This window comes from Danio aesculapii, chromosome 1 (genome assembly GCF_903798145.1).
Source record: "Danio aesculapii chromosome 1, fDanAes4.1, whole genome shotgun sequence".
Lineage (NCBI taxonomy): Eukaryota > Metazoa > Chordata > Actinopteri > Cypriniformes > Danionidae > Danio > Danio aesculapii.
Window position 1 is genome coordinate 33,450,207 of NC_079435.1, and position 17,500 is coordinate 33,467,706.

The 17,500-nt window shown below is 36.3% G+C and overlaps 1 protein-coding gene across 1 annotated transcript in view; it reads left to right on the forward strand.

The window, feature by feature from the left end:
- The window catches only part of sugt1 (SGT1 homolog, MIS12 kinetochore complex assembly cochaperone), a 24,955-nt gene that overhangs the window by 5,452 nt on the left and 2,003 nt on the right, over positions 1-17,500 (forward strand). Inside the window, exons 4-9 of the mRNA XM_056459011.1 lie at positions 596-665; positions 7,437-7,507; positions 10,345-10,398; positions 10,512-10,540; positions 10,782-10,807; positions 10,912-11,008. Of these exons, the coding sequence (XP_056314986.1) occupies positions 596-665; positions 7,437-7,507; positions 10,345-10,398; positions 10,512-10,540; positions 10,782-10,807; positions 10,912-11,008 (347 nt within the window). The remainder of the gene's footprint in view (positions 1-595; positions 666-7,436; positions 7,508-10,344; positions 10,399-10,511; positions 10,541-10,781; positions 10,808-10,911; positions 11,009-17,500) is intronic.

Genomic DNA, 17,500 nt, shown 5'->3' on the forward strand with positions numbered 1-17,500 from the left:
AGGGTGACTAATGTTTCAGGAAGGTAAATAACTCCATCATCAACTGTGTAGGTATACAGTTGAAGTCAGATTTATTAGCCCCCTTTTGATTTTCTTTTCTTTTTTTTTTTTTTTTTAAGTATTTCCCGAATTGTTGAACAGAGCAAAGAAATTTTCACAGTATGTCTGATAATATTTTTTCTTCCGGAGAAAGTCTTATTTGTTTTATTTCGGCTAGAATAAAAGCAGCTTTTAATTTTTTAAAAACCATTTTAGGTACAAAATTATTAACCCCTTTAAGCTGTTTTTTTATTTTTTGATAGTCTGCAGAACAAACCCAATTACCCTAACCTGCCTAGTTAACCTAATTTACCTAGTTAAGCCTTTAAATGTCACTTTAGGCTTTATAGAAGTATCTTGAAAAATATCTAGTAAAATATTATTTACTGTCATCATGGCAAAGATAAAAAAATGTGTTGGAAAAAAAAATCTCTCTGTTAAACAGAAATTGGGGAAAAAAGTAAACGGGGGCTAATAATTCAGACTTCTACTGTACATTTTCTTTTTATGGTTTAAAAATATTTCTCATATAACTTGTCTTTTGTTTGTGATTTAGAAGCAATTGATGATGCCAAGAAAGCCCAAGAGCTGCAGCCAGGACTAGCACTTTCCTTTCTAAGAATAGGGTAAGTTGACAGTGTTTATTTTTTCCCCATTTAAAAAACACATCAGTTTATTCCCTTAAATGGATAGCTCAGTCAAAAATCCTGTTAATTTACTCAACCACAGGTTGTTCAATATTTTTTTGTCAGTAGAACAGTTAAGGGCCATGAAACCCCCCTGTTTTTACACCTCTAGTTTGAAAAAAGTCAGAAAAGTGGGTGAGTCCAGCTTTGTTTAGGTGGGACTGTAGAGTGCTGAAAGAGGGAAGGGTTTGCATTAGGGCTGGCAATGATTTGCCCATTTATCATCCTCTGAGAAAATGGTTGATGGTCACCTAGTTATGAGAAACTCCAGGGGAGCGCGAGCACAAAGTCCATTGTAAATGGACAAGGAATCCACACACATGCGCTTGTCACTTCAGGTCAGAATGACAACACATATGAAAACGAGTGCCAAGACAAGCAGCAGTGAGGAGATTGTAAATCGGAATTGTAAAAAAAGTAAGGATGTCACCAGAGTGGCTTTTTGGTTTCTTTTCTTGTGCGTCCCAGCCACTCGCATATGTGCCAAGATCTGTTTGACCAGGCGGCAGATTAAAGCTAATAATATTGTAAATAATTTTTTTAGAGGTTGCAGTCTAAGATCTTGTGAGGCTGCAGTCTAATATCTTATTTTGTTGTGAATGCTTAGATCAGGGAACCTTTATACATTCTGCACTTAGAAATGGCATGGCTGTTTTTTTTTTTTTGTTTTTTTTTTTATTAACCTTGTACATGTTTCATAAACTGTCTCTGTCGCCTCACAGCAAGAAGGTTGTTGGTTTGAGCCGGAACTGGTTGCATGTTCTCCCCGTGATCACATGGGTTTCCTTCAGGTGGTCTAGTTTTCCCCACAGTCCAAAGAGATGTGCTATAGGTGAATTGGATTAACTATATTGACCTAAGTGTATGACTTTGGGTGTGTGTGTTTCCAAGTGATGGGTTGTGGCTGAAAGGGCATCCGCTGTGTAAAGCGTATGCCAGAGTAGTCATTCCAATATGGCGACCTCTGATAAGTCACAGACTAAGCTGAAAAATGAATGAATGAATGTTTAAATGCTTGTATCTCAAAGAATACGTTGATCTTAAAAATATAATATATAATTTTTTCAGGGTATAAATCTGGAGTATTACTCTATAGACTCAAATTTTGGTTTAGAAAATCAGTTCAAATATTACTTCAAATATTCTTAAATGTTACTCCATATGTAATAATTTGGCCTTGGACAGTCAGGTCCATAAATATTGGCACATCGTCACAATTCTAACATTTTTGACTCCATATGCCAACACAATGGATTTGAAATTAATCAAACAAGATGTGCTCTAACTGCAGACTGTCAGCTTTAATTTGAGGGTATTTACCTCAATTGGTAGTCAGGTAAACCAAATCAGCTGAACGGTGGAGCAATTACAACACTTTGCAAATGTGCCTCCCAATTGTTAAGATACCGAAAGTAATGGGACAGAATAATAAACATAAATTCACTTTTTAATACTTGGCTGCAAATCCTTTGCAGTCAATAACAACCTGAAATCTGGAACGCATAGACATCTCCAGATGCTGGGTTTCATCCCTGATGATGCTCTGCCAGGTCTCGACTACTGCAACTGTCTTCAGTTGCTGCTTGTTCTTGGGGCATTTTCCCTTCAGTTTTGTCTTCAGTTAGTGAAATCGGATTCAGGTCAGGTGATTGACTTGGCCATTGCGTAAAATTCCACTTCTTTCCCTTCAAAATTTCTTTGGTTGCTTTTGAAGTATGCACTGTGAAGCGCCGTCCAATGAGATCTGAAGCATTAATACATACATAATACTCCATTTCCCTCTTTAAAAGATAGAAAAAAGGTATTTTGCATATGAAAAAATAAGAATAATCATGTAAACATGAAAACAAAACACCAAACAATATAGACTTCTAAAACAATACAAAGTGACAGTTGATATTTTGTACAATAAAGTCGCAGACATCTTGCTAAAATTACTTAACAACAGGGGTCCGTTCTTCGTACTTGGATTACTCAGTTAGCTGGATTTGGTTATTGACGATTTGACAGGATCCAGAATCGTTTCGTTCTTCAAAACTCATCCAAAAGTTGTAGACATAGTTCAGCTCAAACCTGCTTGGGAGCAGGCTCATTTCATATAAACAAGATTAGAACGGGTCAGTTCAAGCGAAGATAATACTGTTCTTACTGTAGTAGTTATATACACTTGTATATATGTATATACACTGAAAAAAATAATTCAAAGATGATTCCTTGGATTTACTAAATTTTTTTTACGTTAAGTGGTTGTAAACAATTTATTTGTGTTGAATTTAAACAAACAAATTAAGTTGAACATTGCTCAATTTAATTTGTTTGTTTAAATTCAACACAAATAAATTGTTTGCAACAGTTTTGCATGCAACACTTTTTTCAGTGTGTATATATATATATATATATATATATATATATATATATATATATATATATATATATATATATATATATATATATACATATATATATATATATATATATATATATATATATATATATATATATATATATATATATATATATATATATATATAATTAAAAAAATATATGTATTAATAAAACTTACGCAATCTGCACACGAAATAAAAGTACAAAGACTGCCACATGGTGGTTAAAAGAGAAAATTTAGTGATATGAACTTTTTAGATACAAACGCTTACAATTGCTTTAGTACAATTTGTGTATGATAAAAGACATGCACAATATGCACTTTTTTTTTAAGGAATACTACATTTATGCAGTCATGAACATGTTTTGACCACTAATATGACGGTGATTTGATGTTTCACAAAAGTTGCAGACACCTTTACCAACATAAAAAGGCTTTTGTGATGCTAAAATAATTTAAACAGCCAGTTATTTTTTACACCAATTAGGAAACCGGCTACTATAATACTATATATCTATGCTCTTGACACATGAAAGTGTAAAGCCTGTAGCCCACAAAAAAGTTGAAAAGTTATTGTGTATCATATTTAACAAACCGTTTCATATGAATTTTAGGTAATTTTGCTCACATGGATAATTGAATATTAATCAGATGTCATTATGCTACTGTGCCATCAGCCAATCGTTGCATTGCTGATCATGATTTCGGGGATCGATAGATCTGTCATTCACAACACATGCAGCCTTCTCAGATCAGTTCATGCAGACATTTTAATCTGATTTGCGAGCTTGTTTGAAGAACCAAATTAGCCAGAGATCAGTTATCAAGATTAAAAAATCCAGGATCTGTCAAATCATCTCAGATCGTTTAAGTGAGGTACGAAAAACGGACCCCAGGACAATGCCAAATCAAATGTATCACTGTGTCAGGGCAACTGGCACTCAAAGAGCAATTAAAGTCAATGGTCAGATTTAAATTTAATCAAGTAATTTTTAGCTTGGTATATCCTGTGCTTATTTTTGAATGATACTTGCTTTACCTGGTTTGTAATTAAATATTAATTTGCAGTTAACCATACATTTTTTCCAAGCAATATTGTCTGTCAGGCGAATCCACTATGAAATGACATGAGGCAACAACACAATGTCTTGTTGAAATAAAGGTCATACTGTTGTGTGAATTAACAGAAAAACATATACTACCTTATAACAGAGACATCTGATGGATGTTCTTGTCTGATGCTTAAATAGCATACAGACTTCAAGATAAAGCTTGAAGCTTGACCCAAAAACTTTGCCATAATTCCCTGATGTTACAGGAATCTTGTAATGTACCAGAAATTCACCATTGGTCGAAAGAAAATCATTTAAATTAAATGATTAATTAATCATTAATTAACTGACCTATTATTTTGATGTCATCATTATTTTTAAAGGAATACTAAAAAAATTGGTTCCAAGACATTCCTTTATGTCTTGGAACCATAAGCTTATATTTAGGCAAATTTAAGTATACCCCAGATGCTCTTGTAAATTAGTTAAGCAGATCGATCACAGATATCTGATTCTGATATCTGAAGTGTCATCTGCTAATTTTGTATTTTTTATCTCTGTCGACAAATGTACCTCTCATTGTGAGTTAATATAAGCGAAAAGAAGCTGACTTACTAGCAAGAAGAGGTATGGAGATACTAAGCACCCCTGTCTAATTACTATAGAAATATCATATCTAGGGGAGGTACCATTAGATAAATTCATAGAAAAGTTGCCATTTTTAGAAAGGATTTTAATTGCTGTAGAAAAAAAATGACCAAAATCGAATTTCTTTAAAGTAGCAAGGATGAATTGATATTCTACAGAATCAAAGGCTGTACAAAAGTGTAAAAATAAAATAAAATGCATTAATCATGTAAAAATCATTAATCAACTCTGAATATTCAAAAATAATCAAACCCTAGTATTATATTGTTTATTCATAAATCCTGATTGTGAATCATCAATTAATGATTTTTTTTTTTTTTTTATCTTTTAATCTTTTAGGCCAACAATTTACATTTTACATCAATATTAACATTTGTTAATTAACTTAAAAGATTTGATCTTGTTGAATAGTGAGAAAATATTCTTTAAATTTAAATCATTACAAAATGACACATTCTACTAATTTTTAGATAATGAAATTGTATTTAAATAATGACAAGTCTTTCAAAAAAACAGTAAAGTATGGTTTGGTAGTGGTAATTTTAAATTTGTGGAAAGAGAATTTACAAAGAAAAGAAATTCATAACAAAACAAAACAAGAATTTGTTTAAGTGGAGATATTTATAATCAATAATAATATGTCCTGTTTGTACTTTAATACGTCAACTCTGTATTAGCATTAAACCAACTTTATAGTCCATTTTTGAAAAATGGAGATAATCGATTAAATTGTGTGAAAGCACATTTTGACAAACATACAGCAAGTTGCTAATACAGCTAATATGAAACAGATTTCCTTTGACTCAGAAGCCATTTTATTTTGGACAGGTTAAAGTTTCAAGTACCTTTTTTGAAGAATATAACAGATTTGTGTGTGTTGAGCATCAGTTAAGACAACGTTAGCACCTGTTAGCTTTAATTTTGTAGAAAACTGTGTAAGTTGGAGATTTTGTCAGCTAATTCCATCTTCTGGGTTTAAAATCATTTTTGGGGCATCAAAATCGGTGGCATAGCACAAATCTGCTAGTGGAAATACAGATTACAGAATTACAAATCTGGTTTTAATTTGGGAAATGCTTTAGATGTATGCAGGTGCGGGAGTTTTGTGCATTATAAACTGATTACAAAATATACCCGTGCCTGAATGTCCTGTTTATTTTAACAAAAAAATCTTGGATAAAATAAATACATGCCTATTTTTATTTTTTTATTTTTATCTCGATGCTGTTTCTTTTTGGCATTAAACATTGTCAGCATCTCTTCTTTTCCATTTGTCGTTACATTTCTTAATTAGCTAGTTGATTTTCTATTACTTCTGTACTTTATTTTAATTGTATTTATAGGGCTAAATTAAATATATTTAGATAACAATGCATTTGTAAAATAATTTGCTTCTTTAAATTATATTCAGCCATCATGCTTTAGCTGCTAAATACATTTGTCAAACATTTATAGGTAAGTGTAGTGTTATTACTAGGCTATTTAACATTAGGGGTGCAACAGTTTAATCTGCTTATGGTTCGGTATGTATCACGGTTTGGCTTCACACATATGACTTTAAATTTGCATGTTCTCTCTTTAATTAAATAAAAGTAGACCATTTTGAAAATTGGATATTCAAATAAAATCCTTAAAATAGAAAAAAAAAGCCTTTCTGTTTTACAGAAACTTATGCAAATAATAATTATGTCAACACATCTTAATAATTGAGCACTTCTAAAGTATTGACTGCTTCTGTTTACATTATGCTTGCATTACCAAGGCATTAATGAATTTTTACTAACAATCAAAGTGAAGAAAACTTAAGCAAAGAGAGAGCATTCGGCTCTTTTCTTTTAATTCATTAAATAAAAGTAGACCATTTTGAAAATTGGATATTCAAATAAAATCCTTAAAATAGAAAAAAAAGCCTTTCTGTTTTACAGAAACTTATGCAAATAATAATTATGTCAACACATCTTAATAATTGAGCACTTCTAAAGTATTGACTGCTTCTGTTTACATTATGCTTGCATTACCAAGGCATTAATGAATTTTTACTAACAATCAAAGTGAAGAAAACTTAAGCAAAGAGAGAGCATTCGGCTCTTTTCTTTTAATTCAGCGAAAACAGTCAGTCGAGAAGAAAACATTTGCTTAGCAGACAACGGATAAACAGAATGAATAAATAGCGGGAGCAATCGGGTGTGGAAAACCACCCAGCGGGAGCAGGTCTGAAGTAACAGACCTGCTGTATGTCCGGGTTTGTATTAGACGCTTCTTGGTCTGGTATTTTAAGTGTTGAGATGAGGAAAGGCAACATAACAAAGTGGTAAATGTATTTGTTTTTTTTTTAAATCATTAGGAACACATTAAGTAATGTTTGTTGTATTTCAATGCTATACAAGTCAATTTTGAAATTATACGTCTTTCTTTTTTTATTAGTGTTTTCCATACTGTCAAAACTTTTTCTGATTTTGGGTTGTACATCGTAGTTTTCTGATGGGCTTAACAAAGAATCTGATCATGTGTAACATTCAAGTGCAATGATATCTGTCATGTATAGTGACATTTACTGCATGTCATTTCACAATATTTTAACTATAAATGACATGCCTAATGTTCTTTTTGTCATTGTTTTTGAAGAATTGCGGAGTATCACCTTCATAACTTTGTTACTGCTCATCAGGCCCTCACAGCAGGAAGAGAGCTTGACGGTGAGTTAATTTTTTTTTTCCAAGTATAGAGTGTAAAGGTAATGTGACACCATATTTATTTGATGGAAATGTGTTGTACTGTGTGATATATATAACGCTATATAATGTGGGTATGATAAAGTATCAAATTGTGTGTATATAATTGTGTATTTGTGTGAACCACAATGACAGAAGTCACAAATTAAAAAAAAAAATTCACATCTGGCCCATGTTGTTAATTAGGAGGCCATCTAAAAGTATGAGTGGTTTCACTTACTTTAAAGAGCTCTATCTTCTAAATTTTAAAGAGCTTTTTGTAATTTGTAACATTTTAGAGATTTTAAGGATCTGTATGTGTTCATATGTTTTAGCTAAATCATGTTCATAGAAAGGGCAGTAATTAACATTTATACATAAGTATTTGTGTATATAAAGCAGTTTAAGAAGTGCTTTTCATATGATATGTAAACTTCAAGCAAAAATGACCTCGACTGCAACTTTCTGTCATAGACCATGCCTACCAAAAGGGTGCCATTTGGCAGTGGAGTACTGTACCACTCAGTGGAAGCAAGGCTTTATTAGCATTCAAACTAACAAGGAAGTCTATCTGGCAAGAGATGTTCTGAACAGTCCTCACTAGTTAAGCATGCAATCTCCAAAGTGGGCGAAGTGTGTATTCACAGTCAAAAATTAAACCTAAAGTGAGGGGAGAATGACCAGAAAAAACAATTGCATTAAAGAGCCCATATTATACATGAAATAGGGTCATATTTTGGTTGTAAGGGTCTCCAACAACAATCTAATATGCATGCAAGGTCAAAAAACACTTTCATGGTCTTATAATCTGCATTTTTTTTACCTAATTATCCCAGCGACTCCCATATGAATCATTCAGCGATTAATTTGTTCCCAAACCCCTCCTCAGCGCGAAGCTAATCTGCGCTGATTGGACCGATGACAGCCTGCTGCGATTGGTCGACAACACTGACAGGCTTCAGCGCGAGACAGAGTGAAATGGCCAGCAGCTAATCAACAATATAAAAGTAGTCACAGTGCATACACGCTTCATAGTGGATTTTGGCTGCCAGTGGGTGAATGTAAATACAGACGATGGACTAGAAAATACCGACGACTAACTATTTTATTAAGCAACAAGTCCAAGAACTGGCGAGGAGATCTCCTAGCCCATCACAGTCTACCTACTCTTTTCGCATGCACACACACACACAGGGCCGGCGCGTCCTAGAGGCGATCTAGGGCGGCAGAAAAGAGGGCGGCGTCAGCGACACCTCCCTCACCACCCGCGTCCTCAGTTATATCCGCGAATACCACCCCCCCCTCCCCCCTCCCCCCCCCCGGCACACACATTACCCTCAACCCCAGAGAACACGACATACACGGCTAGAACGCCTTTGAAACTTGACCGTTGCATGTGTGTAGGAACAGTTGACGATCCGTAAACAAAGCGGCACGCGTCGCGTTTTCAACTTGGTTTTACAGGCGATATGAGAACCTGATACAGTACACGCGGTTACAAGTAACAAAACACAACTAAATACATAATTTGCAAGCTAGAGTAAACGAGGCAATAATTTTAATCGCACGTACTTACACTTGTGAAATGGAGGAAGAAACTGATTTGTTATACATTGATCCATGTTCTGACAGTCTTTACTGATCCTTCCTTTAACAAACGGCTGATGAAGTCTTCTTTGTAAGCATGTAGTTTCCAGAAGCACTCGAACTGCTCAAGGCTGGGCTATATTGCTGAGGTTTCATCTTTGGGTGGACTGTCAATAATATCCATCTGCACAGCGTGACTTCATTCGACCGGTGTCTGTGTCTGTGTGTGTGTTTGTGTGTGTGTGTGGCTCTTTTTCTGTTAGTGGGCGGGGCCACAGGTTTCAAATCTCCCGGGTTTGCGCGCACAACTACTTGTGTTTCGTAGCCGCGTCATCACGAAACACCTAATGACTCGTTATCAAGACGACTCGTTTGAAGCACTATGAGTCGACTCTTTTATAGATGAATCAACAGTTTTAAACACTGTACACTTACAAATTTAAGCCTTGGCTAGATATTTCACTTCACTTAGAGCTGTGTTACACACTATATGGAAGAGCATTTTCAAAACCCCATAATATTGGCTCTTTAATGTGCAATGCTGAACTAGAGGAAAAAGCTTATTTTCAATTAAAAAATAATAATCTGGGAGAAAGATTGATGGGCATGGGAAAAAAAAGAATAATGAACCATTGAAGGATTGAAGAAATGCCGGTCATCAGTGATTGTTGTTCCTTTCTTTGAAAGTCTACCAATTTCTGGATTTAGGCAGAGAATAAAGACACTCCCAATAATAAATAGCTAAAATGTACATTTGGTAATACAGAAAAAAATGTAATAATAAAATTATCATCAAAGTTAGGTGTGTAGACCAGCTGTCAAAATTTGATTGATCACTTCTGGTCTAAGCCCCGCCCCTTTAAGCCAGCTTTATACTTTCAGTAATTAGATTCTTATCAATTATATATATTATAATTTGAGTTATAAGATTGCAATCAGGTTAATTAAACTCTAATGCAGGTCATTTTAAGCCATTCAATTAGTTATTAGATCCATTATTTATTTGTTTATACAAAATATTTATATTAATGTTTCTGTTTATACTAAAAAGATACCATGCATGAGAATACTGCAGTTTAACTGTATCAGAAGCAAATATTCCTGGCACCTAAATGTATAACATTCATTTATTGCTGTCTTTAGTTGATGCTGCTGAATCAAAAGATGTCATTGCAAAATTAGTTTTATTTTAATTCCATATTAATTACATTTTGATATGCATTTGTCATACAAAGGTTCTGTTGAAGAATTTCAAACATGGATGCAGCACTGTGAAAATGAAATGGCGAGTATGTATAACGGCAATTTTTTATGTTTTATTTTTTGTTTTTAAGTCAGTATGAATTTGATGATTGTGTATGTGTGTAGCTTGAACTAATACACTGGTTTTCTGAATTTTTAGCACACATTCCAAACAAAACTTCAGATTTGGTAAGTGTCTGTTTACTGTCTTTATCTATATCTAACTGGAAAAGGAATAAATGATGCTAGTGCTTTAATTTTATTGCTTGGTTTTTAGCATCTTATATTTTTCAATTAAGGGTTTGTTGTGTTTCTTTAAATTGAGTCATTTGATGCATAAGATCAGTAAACAGTTTTTTGTTAAAGAATGATTTGTGCTTTTTTGACCATTTTTCCTCTGTTTCTGCTGAAATGCACAAACAACTGACAGCAGCAGCAAACTACAACCCATGTCAAGTAAGTATGGTGATATAAGTGACATTAAAATAAAATGATTACGTTTAATAGTACAAAAATACAATAAAATTGTATCACATTTAATGAATACCTGCTTCATTCAGACATGACTGGTACCAGACAGAGTCTCAAGTTGCAGTTACCATCATGGTAAAAAATGCCAAGAAGGAGGGTGTGATTGTCAGCTTTGGTGAAAGGGAGGTAATGTTTCTTCCTATACTTTCATGTAACCAATGATTATGCGCTGTACATAGTAAAGGTTGATAAAGTGTATAAATAAACATAGTATATAAATAAAGCATTTGAACTAATATAATAAGCAGCCACTTGGCTGGTAGGGGGTACATATACAGTCACATACACATACAGTGACATAAACATACAAGTGCACATTCCAGTTAAATGAAATGTCTGTTGTCATCAAACATCAGTTATTCCATCAAGTAAAAGACAGGGATGGAAGAAAACAAACCTGTCTCTTCTTTGTTTGGTAGCCTCTAGAAATTTTATGAGATGCAAAAATATGAGTTTATGTAATATGGGGTGATTACAAGTATGCACGTTAATGTCTGGAGTAACTATTTCGATATGAGTTTGGTACGACAGTAGGGCTGCACAATTTGAAGAAAAAAATCAAATTGCGATTTGATCTGATCAAAATTGTGATTTAAAATATGATTTGCTACAATTTCATAACAGCACAACAGGTTTGATGTGGTGGTTTTAACAGCACCAAAGAAAGACCAAGCATAATCACAAAGTATGCTACACTATGCTAATGTTCATTTAAAACCTCTTAAAAGCAGTTTACGGTCTTAATGAATAATATCCAAAGGTCATTCTCAAATGTTGAAAACAACTTTTTCCAATCCGAAAAACAGAAAATGAATGAAGGAAAACTGGCAATCATTACAGTGGGCAAATTATACATAGATGGACAACTATAAGGACATAACCCACTGGCTTTTTTGAACACCTCACTCCCAAAATGATACTCTGATTATAGACCTCTGATTTCTCTCCCTCTCTCTTACATTACTAGGGTTCCGTTTACACTAATAGACCAATTACCATGTTTGTAAACATTCAGGATGCGCGCGCAGGGAGGTGGCAGAAAGAAACCAGGAGAGCTAGCATTTACAGCGAGGGAATGACATCCGATGCGGGACAGAGTTTGTTGTTGTCTTAGAAATAAGATATATTGATTACATATTATATATTTATTTACATAATGCTTTCAACATATTATAACAGCTCGTCACCCAGTGATAAGGACAGTGATTCGGCAAAATTAAAGTGAGCAGCGTTCATCTGACAGGTCCATTTGCGATAGCACCCTCCCAATGAATATTGGATAAGACGAAATGACCAAGCATCCAGACCCAAATATACAACCTCATTGAAGCTCCAAGTGATTTTAAAAGAGAGAACTTAAAGGTCTAAAAGTCTTCAAATGTCAACAATGTTGTTCTGTGTGATCATGTGCAAGAAATAATGCTCTGTGATGACCAGATTCAACACTATGTAGAGCTAAAAACCGTCATTCTGCCTATTCAATTCAATTCAATTCACCTTTATTTGTATAGCGCTTATACAATGTAGATTGTGTCAAAGCAGCTTCACATAAAAGGTCACAGTAAATAGGAACAGTGTAGTTCAGTTTGTAGTGTTTAAGTTCAGTTCAGTTGAGCTCAGTTCAGTGTGGTTTAATAATCACTACTGAGAGTCCAAATACTGAAGAGCAAATCCAACGATGCGCAGCTCTACAGATCCCGAACCATGCAAGCCAGTGGCGACAGCGGAGAGGGAAAAAAAACTTCACTAAAGGCGGAAGTGAAGAAAAAAAACCTTGAGAGAAACCAGGCTCAGTTGGGCACGACCATTTTAATTTCTCCGCTGGCCAAACGTCTTGTGCAGAGCTGCAGTCTCAGTGGCGGAGGCTGGAAGCTGGCCTCAGCGAAGACTCGCCTGTCTCTGGAGCGTCTGGATGTTCTCCACTTTTCCATGACCATCACAGTAGCTGCTCAGGATTCGGCCAGGTCCAGGATATAAAAAACCTTGGGATCATCTCGTCGTTGGTCTTGGATCGAATCAGTGACTCTGCATTGTCTGAGGGCCTCGGGAAGAGTATCCCCAGGTGGAAATGGAGAATAAAGAAAATAATTAGCATAGCTGATGTTCACAGTGTATATCAACAAGATGCATAACCTGTGTGGAAGCCCCCTAAGTGGTGCACTAAGTGTATGCTTTACTGAACAGATAGGTCTTTAATCTAGTTTTGAATTGGGAGAGTGTGTCTGAGCCTCGGACGTTATCAGGAAGGCTATTCCAGAGTTTAGGAGCTATAAATGAGAAGGCTCGACCTCCTTTACTCGACTTTGCTATTCTAGGTACTACCAGAAGCCCTGTGTTTTGAGACCTTAAAGAGCGAGTTGGATTGTAGCGAGACAGAAGATTGGTTAGATAAACAGGAGCTAGATTATTTAAAGCTTTATATGTAAGAAGCAATATTTTAAATTCAATACGAAACTTAACAGGCAGCCAGTGTAAGGAGGATAAAATTGGGGTGATGTGATCAAATTTTCTAGACCTGGTAAGAACTCTGGCAGCTGCATTTTGTACTAATTGAAGTTTGTTAATAGAGGATGCTGGGCAGCCAGCAAACAGTGCATTACAGTAGTCCAGCCTAGAAGTCATAAAAGCATGGACTAGCTTTTCTGCATCTGAGATGGATAGCATACTTCGTAACTTAGCGATATTTCTCAGATGAAACAAAGCAGTTTTTGTGACATGGGATATATGATTTTTAAAAGTTAAATTGCTGTCTAATATGACACCCAGATCTTTTATAGTAGAGCTAACGCTAACTTTGTATCCCTCTAATTGTAGGTCGAGTTGTGAGATCTGCTGTGTACAGGATTTAGGCCCAATAAGTAATAATTCTGTTTTGTCCTAGTTTAGAAGAAGATAATTGTTGGTCATCCAGTCTTTAACATCTTTAATACACTCAGTTAGCTTGGATAGTTTAGACGTCTCGTCAGGTTTAGTTGAAATATATAATTGAGTATCATCTGCATAGCAGTGAAAGCTGATCCCATGTCTTCTAATAATGTCTCCCAGGGGTAGCATGTATATTGTAAACAGCAAAGGGCCTAAAACTGATCCTTGAGGCACCCCGTATTTTATTGGTCTGATTTGTGAAGGCTGTCCATTAATATTCACAAACTGGTAACGGTCAGATAAGTATGACTTAAACCATTGTAGGGCCTGTCCCTGGACACCTGTGGACTTTAAGCGATTAATAAGGATACCATGGTCAATGGTGTCAAATGCCTCACTAAGATCGAGTAGAACTAATAGCGAGATGCACCCTTGGTCAGCAGCTATGAGTAAATCGTTGGTTATTTTCACTAATGCAGTTTCTGTACTGTGATGAGCTCTGAAACCTGACTGAAACACTTCAAAAACATTGTTGGTCTGCAGAAAGGAGCATAATTGAGCAGAAACAAATTTTTCTAGTATTTTAGATATAAATGGAAGGTTTAAAATAGGCCTATAATTAGCTAAGTTGCTGGGTTCCAGTTGTGGTTTCTTAATAATAGGTTTAATAACAGCTAACTTGTAAGGATTTGGAACATGGCCTAAAGATAAAGAAGAGTTGATAATGTTAAGAAGAGGTTCTCCTATAACAGGTAGCAATTCTTTCAGTAACTTTGTTGGAATTGGGTCCAATATACACGTAGCTGATTTAGTGCTATTATAATTTTGTCTAGCTCTTCCTGTTCTATGATTTTAAAGCACTGTAGGTTATTTAGATTCAGAGGCGTGTTTACTGGATCTGAAGTATAAGGCGGTGTAGAAAGTTTAATATCTCCTATTTTCTTTCTAAAGCCTTCTATTTTATCACTGAAAAAATTCATGAAGTCATCACTACTAATTTGCGGTGGAACGTTTTGTTCCAAAGAACACCGATTATTTGTTAATTTAGCAATGGTGTTAAATAAGAATCTAGGATTGTTATGATTATTTTCTATCAGTTTGCGGAGGTGCTCAGCCCTGGCAGATTTTAAAGCCCTCCTATAGCTGGACATACTGTCTTTGTATGCAATTCTAAAGACTTCTAAATTAGTTTTTTTCCATTTACGTTCCAGGGCACGGGTTGCTGTTTTGAGAGCGCGGGTATGACTATTATACCACGGTGTAGTTTTATTCTCTCTAGCTTTTTTTAGTTTGATGGGTGCCACAGTATTTAAAGTGCTAGTAAAGATGGCATCCATACTGCTGGTTACTACATCAAGGTCATTTGCGTTTGCGGGTGCATTTCGAAGTAGAGAAAGATCAGGTAAGTTATTTATAAATTCATCTTTAGTGGATGGAACAATAGTTCTACTAGGGCGATATATCGGAGCGGATCTGCTAATTTCAGGTAAACACAGCTTATATAGTAAGAGGTAGTGGTCTGTAATATCATCACTTTGTGATATAATGTCTACATCAATGACCTCAATTCCATAAGACAGAATTAGATCTAGTGTATGCTTTAGGCGATGGGTTGGACCAATAACATTTTGCTTTATTTCTAGTGAGACCAGCAAGTCCATAAACGCGAGCCCTAATGTGTCGTTAGCGTCATCTATGTGGATGTTAAAGTCTCCTACAATTAGTATTTTATCAGTTTTAACTAGTAAGTCAGAGATAAAATCAGAAAACTCTTTTAGAAAATTGACATAGGGTCCTGGGGGTCTATATATGGTGATTAGAGCGAGAGATAACATAGGTTTTTGCATAGTGTTTGGAAGGACAACATTAAGCGCTAGTACTTCAAAGGAGCTAAACATAAGTCCGTTTCTCTGATTAACGTTAAGAATATCACTAAAGATTGACGCGACTCCACCACCACGACCAGTTTGACGAGCCTCATGCTTGTATAAGAATCCTGGAGGAGTTGCCTCATTTAAACTAATATAGTCATTTTGTTTCAGCCAGGTTTCAGTGAGACAGAGTGCATTAAGATTGTTATCTGTTATTATTTTGTTTATGATAAGTGCTTTAGGTGCTAGTGACCTGATGTTTAGGAGACCAAGCTTCATGAAATTTGTATTTTCACTTTTTAGTGTTTTTTCTGGTTTAATTCTTAATAGATTATTTCTGGAGCACACAGTACGTTTGCTTCTTGATCTAATAATACGAGGAACAGACACAGTCTCTATGGGGTTAGCTAGGTATGCATTACTGTTATTTATGTGGGACGTAAAGGAGTCTGTGTGGCTAAATTGTGAATTTTGTGAATTTTTACTTCCTAGTCAGATAGAGCGAAGTATTCTGAAGATGTTGTCCGACAAGAGTTCAGCTCCAGCTCGACTGGGGTGAAGCCCGTCAGCGCGGAAAAGCCTAGGACGCTCCCAGAAAAGATTCCAGTTATTGGCAAAGAGCAATTTCATTCATTCAGAGCAAAAAGTCTACTGAACCTTTCATTTCCTCGGCGGTAGGTAGGAAGCGGTCCGGAAACGATGATCTGCGTGGCGGGCGAGGTGCGTCGAACCGTCTCGATCAGGCTCCTGAAGTCCTTCTTCAGGATCTCCGTCTGCCGGAGCCCGGTGTCGTTCGTCCCCACGTGGAGGACGACGGCACCGTGGCTCTCGGCAGCGCTCAGGATAGTAGGTATCTGTGCAGAAATATTCTTAACTCGGGCACCAGGGAAGCAGAAAGTGCGTACTTTGTTACCTTTGGAGGAAGTGGAGCGGACGTGGCGCACGATTGAGTCGCCAATGATGGCAACATCGCGACCCGTCTCGCGGAGAGGGGCGAAGCGGTTCTCCGTGGGGATCTCGAACACCGGAGGAGGAGACGTTCTGCCCCGGGACCTGGTAAGCACCTTACGCGGCTGCACCCAGGGGCCGTGGTAGCCGGGAGTCGGCGTGAACGACGCCTGGGTGAACCGCGTCCTCGGTGCGGTGGGCCTGGACAGAGAAGCACACGGAGTTGAGGAAACGGGGAGATTGTCATTGTATTGAACACTTACCTCAGACGAGCGAGTACGGGTTAAGAGCAGAGCCCTGATGCCCTCTCGCTTCGTCTCCAGCGAGCGAATCTGGGACTCCACCGCTTCCAGCTTCAGCTCCAGCGCCTCCATCGATGCCTCTCCTGCACTCAAGGACAGACACGCAAGCGACATTGTACAAGGTGAAGAGCAAAGCCAGAAAATAAGTGAGTGAAAGAGGTTGGTAGCTTTAGCTGACCAGCGGTGCTAGTAGGCTAAAGCTACAAATACCAAGCGGATGCTCGAGAGACCGAACGTTTAAAAGTAGATTTGTTTGTATGAGTGTGTTAGGGGATTGTTCACCCCAAGTAGGAGAGATAATTATTTAGTGAATGAGGAGGTATTTTATGATGAAAATGTAAATTGCGAATCTAAACTCCAAACAAACGCAGCGAACTCAAAACAAACGCAGCGAAGCTACCGTCCGGTGACAGTGACGTCTCAGTGACAGTGACGCCTAAACAAAGACAAGGAAAGAAGACGGAACTGTACAAGGCCTGGGTATTTAATCAACAAGCAAAACGACTGCATTCTGACAGCGAACTACACCTGTACGGCAGGGTATGTGAACTTACACATAGAGGTAAAGTTGGTTTTATATTCGCACATTCGGAATTTCTTCTTAATAATATAATTTCCTAAAAGTATTATTT